The following is a 4,895-nucleotide window of genomic DNA, read 5'->3' as shown; positions in this document are numbered from 1 at the left end:
TACAAAATATTAAATGTACATAACACAAATAAGATCGTATAGTGATAATGAGTAAAGAAAATGATTGCGTGCAATTGCGTGAATTATAGTACAAAAAACTCCGTACCCAATTACAGCTACTCTTTTTTCCATTACAGATGAAATGCTCATCGAAGCTGTAAAGTCGAAACCCGAATTGTATGACCTGGCATCACCCTCTACAGCAATGTTAATATTAAAAGAAAATCCTGGGGCGAAGTTAACAGACAATTGGGTTGTGAAGGTAAGCAATGCTAATTTATGAATGTTTAAATTTTTTGATTTTGCCAATCAACTGAACCAGTACGTGATACGAAATAGTTTTTTAGAGTTTCTCTCACAGCAAAAGCTTCCCTAGTAGCATTCCCACCCCTTCCTGTAAGTGGAAGTAAATTAACTGGATTTGCAGAAGGCATGTCGACAGATCCCAGCTGTGCAACGTCACTTGGACGTATTAGGTTATGAAGTATGCAAGTTGCTGTTATTATGGTAGTAGCATTACAAGGATTTGCTTTGAGTTTTCTTAAATACAGTCTGAAAGTTTGAGCAAGTATTCCAAATGCACACTCTACCATCCTTCTTGCACGAGATAATCTATAATTGAAGATCCTCTTGTGCTCATCATGTTCAGTTTGAGAACCGGGGTATGGGCGCATCAAGTTTCTCTTGAGAGGAAATGCCTCGTCGCCCACGATAACATATGGTGCATGAATATCAGTGCCAGCATCATTCGGAACATTCAGTTTGTTCTCCTCCAAGTTCTTGCAAAGGCTTGATGTAGAAAAAATTCCACTGTCGCTATTTTTGCCATAGGATCCCACATCAATCCATATAAACCTGTAATTCGCATCGACTAATGCTAATAATACAATAGAGAAGGTCTTCTTATAGCTGAAATATAGTGAACCACTATTTGCTGGGGATTCTATTTCAACATGTTTCCCATCTAAGGACCCAAGACAGTTTGGGAAGTTCCAATTTGTCCAATATTGGTCAGAAATTTTCTTCCACTTGTCTTCGGTGGGTTCTGGTATAGCTTCTTTCAGTAGGTTCTTGACTATCGCGGTACACACTTGCACAACAATACCCTGAACGGTTGAATGGCCCAGGCGATAGCTGTAGGCCAATGATCTATATGAATCTCCTGTAGCCAGAAACCTGACAAGACAAAAAAATTATTATTATACTGTTATGTATATATAAATCCAATTCTAACATAACACTAATAAACTGTATGTTTCCTTTATTTCCAGGGTGCAAAGAGCGCTGGGAATCTCTACGCTCGCAATTTCGGAAAATAATGGGTAAGTGCACCAAGAGCGGGCAAGGCGCAAGCAAGTACAACAGTTAAATGGAAATATGAAGAGCAAATGGGATTTCTTCGCTCTCTCTCGAAGGACAGGACGCGAATATGTTCTACACCAGCAAAAGAGGTTGATATGTATGAAACACCTGTAGATGAAATTGAGAAGGTCGGTGATATAAGTGAAGGTTATGATGTGCAAGATTCAGAAAAGTCACCAATTGACACGATTGCTGGAAAACCAGCAACTTCAGATACAGCGTTTCCTACACCTCGTCCGCGGAAGCGAAAACAGCAAGCAACAAGTAGTGCTTCGGCACAATTGATGAGTTACATCCTTGAAAATAAGCAATCTACTTCGTCAGACTCGCTTGACACATTTTTTCAGTCCATGCTATCAACTGTAAAAAAATTTAACAGCAACGATCAACTGATGGTGAAAAAGAAAATTTTCGAAATAGTCACTGATGTTGAAGGTCGATATATTTCTCAACAACACACCCCTTCGGTGTCCCCTACTCTCTCATGGAACTCTTCCATTGAAAACACTACATTTATGGCACAGGGTAATTTGAATGCGGAATCTTCTTCATGTTGCACCCCCCACTCAGTGTCTGTCCCCTGCTACCGCATCAATTTCTTCGGATTCGAATGGTGCATTTGTGCAGCATGACTCTGCTGTGTCTGGAAATCTTTCAACTTTTTTTTTTTTTCTATGTAATGAAGTGAAATGCCCTTGTCCATGTTGTAGCCTAGTCACAGAAAATATAACTAGGAAATTATAATGCAATTTATAAACTGTTGTTTTCTACATACTAGGGAACTAGTTCTTTTTCCTCATTTTTCATATACTATATGTAACTATTTCGTTTTTTAAGAAAACCTATTCTTTAGTTCAAACAGGAAGCTTCTATTTTGATTTAGTTCTGTATTCGCTATGGAATAATCGCATTTGTATAAGCATTCGTTTTTGTACTAAATAAATTCCCAACTAAATGATGTATTTCTTTCTTACCTTAAACATACAGCCAATCTTTCTCTTGAAGATATCGATTCCCTGAAATAGGTGTCTTCCTTCATTATGTCTGCTCCAACTTTGGACAAAACGTACTCAAATGTCCCTTTTGGCATGCGGAAATAATTAAAAAACATTTCTTCGTCATCAATAAGATGGGGATACAGGGTTTCAAATTCCCCTTCACTCTTCACTAGCATAGGATGCACCCAAAATTTCTTTCTCTTTCTCTTTCTCTCTCTCTCTCTCTCTCTCTCTCTCTCTCTCTCTCTCTCTCTCTCATCCAGCGCTATGGCCATACCCGCTAATTCCAGAGTAGAGAAATCACTCATGGCTCACCGACGCCACAAAGCAAACTGAGGTCAGCGAGAGCAGCCTTGAGCGGCATGTGTGAACACACAAGTAAAATGAGCTGAGCTAGAGCTTGACTGCGGCTTGCGCGTGAGTGTGAGCGTGAGCGTGAGCGTTAGGTGTGAATCAGGCCTTAGTAAGTTACACGCACTGACTACTCCTGACAGCAGGGATGTTAACAGTACATTAATTATCGTATTTGTACGACAATATCGTACGATGTACGATACATAGGTGAGAATCGTACACCAATATACGATAATTGAGTGGCAAAGTATTTTTTTTATTTGGAATAAGGTGATGGAATAATTGTGTAAAGAAAAAAAATATCGAAGTCAACATTTCAGAGAGAGAGGAGGGGGGGAGGGCTGGGGAGAGGGGAGGGAAGGAAGAAGGAGAGGACGTTGTCAGTCACAGTCAGTGTCAACTGTCAAGTGACAAAATTATCTTTTAATCTTGACTCTTAGAGTGAGTATGGTGAAGGGCGAGTTTTCCTTCTCCTATCATATGTTCCATTTCACGTATAACGGTAGGAAAAAATAAAACACCCTCATTATATGACAATAATGGGAAACAATAAATAAAGAAAGAAATAATAACGCTTTTAGATTTCCAGTGTAGGTTGTGTTGCGGAGAGTGATGGACTGACGGTTGACTGATACGTTCACCCCTTGGAGATACATGCACATTGACACGGTATGTAGCCTAACCTTTTATCAATATACATACATATATATATATATATATATATATATATATATATATATATATATATATATATATATATATATATATATATATATATATATATATATATATATATATATATATATATATATATATATATATATATATATATATATATATATATATATATATATATATATATATATATATATATATATATATATATATATATATATATATATATATATATATATATATATATATATATATATATATATATATATATATATATATATATATATATATATATATATATATATATATATATATATATATATATATATATATATATATATATATATATATATATATATATATATATATATATATATATATATATATATATGTGTGTGTGTGTGTGTGTGTGTGTGTGTGTGTGTGTGTGTGCTTGTTTATCTGTTTTATGTACTAGGTCACGCACACACGGCCCAATAGCTCAGTGGTAGTGCATTGGCTCCACAAACTAGAGGACCTGGGTTCGATTCCCCAGTCAGGCGGCAATCATTTGGATGTGTCTTCTCTCACGTGTAGCTCCTGTTCACCTAGCAGTGAGTAGTTGCGGAATGGAAGTCGAGGAGTTTTCACCTTGCTGTCTCGGTGTGTGGTGTGTGCGGTGAGGGTGACTGCATGTGGTCTCAGATTGGGAATAACGAGCTCTAAGCTTATTTCGTAGGGTAACGTCGGGCTGTTTAACAGAGGCCCCAGCAAATCAAGAGATGAATTATATATGTAATATGTGTATAACAATACAATATATATATATATATATATATATATATATATATATATATATATAGAGAGAGAGAGAGAGAGAGAGAGAGAGAGAGAGACTTCAATTCTAGGTAGCTAGTATGTGTATTCTAGCAAAATTCATAAACTATTTGAATTTTTGGTAACCATGGTTTCTGAAATTTCAGGGTCGGGCGAGATGTCAGCAACAACTCTTATTATTTTTCCTTTGGGTGTACGATAATATTAGGCAAAATACGATAATTCTGGTGGTTCGGTACGACAATGTGGGCTAGAAGAGTTAACATCACTGCCTGACACAGGGTTGCCATGTTTGTCCTTTTAAAGACAGTCTGTCCTATTTTGAGCCTGTTTGTCCTTAAGTTTTCTTGTAAAAAAGGACAGTCAAAATCTGTCCTTTACCGTCCTTTTTTCAGCAAAATTTATTTATTTATTTATTTTTTTTTTCATTGTGAACCACGGATCCGGTCAAACCTTCAAACACGCAGTCAATAAATTTGTTTCTGCAACTTCCTATCTTTTTATTGTTTTAACATATTTGTTCTTGTGTTATATAAAAATAAATCGAGCATATTATAAGCTTATGATTTTTCTTTGGGATCGCAGACTATAATAAGTAACCGGCAACTCCCTTAAAAAGCGCTCCCACTCCCAGCCTCCTAGCCAATGAGTATAAATACATAGTTAGCCTAAACACACACACACACACAC

The 4,895-nt window shown here is 36.4% G+C and overlaps 1 protein-coding gene across 1 annotated transcript in view; it reads right to left on the bottom strand.

Annotated features, from left to right (window-relative positions):
* Positions 1-230: 230 nt before the first annotated feature.
* LOC123509062 (protein ALP1-like) overlaps positions 231-4,895 on the bottom strand; it is a 12,145-nt gene continuing 7,480 nt past the window's right edge. Inside the window, exon 2 of the mRNA XM_045263184.1 lies at positions 231-1,176. Coding sequence (XP_045119119.1) covers positions 288-1,176 — 889 coding nt within the window. The 3' untranslated portion in view covers positions 231-287. The remainder of the gene's footprint in view (positions 1,177-4,895) is intronic.

Source organism: Portunus trituberculatus, chromosome 26 (assembly GCF_017591435.1).
Source record: "Portunus trituberculatus isolate SZX2019 chromosome 26, ASM1759143v1, whole genome shotgun sequence".
Taxonomy (NCBI): Eukaryota; Metazoa; Arthropoda; class Malacostraca; order Decapoda; family Portunidae; genus Portunus; species Portunus trituberculatus.
The sequence above is the reverse complement of the archived record's forward strand: the minus strand, read 5'-3'. Positions and strand labels throughout refer to the sequence as shown.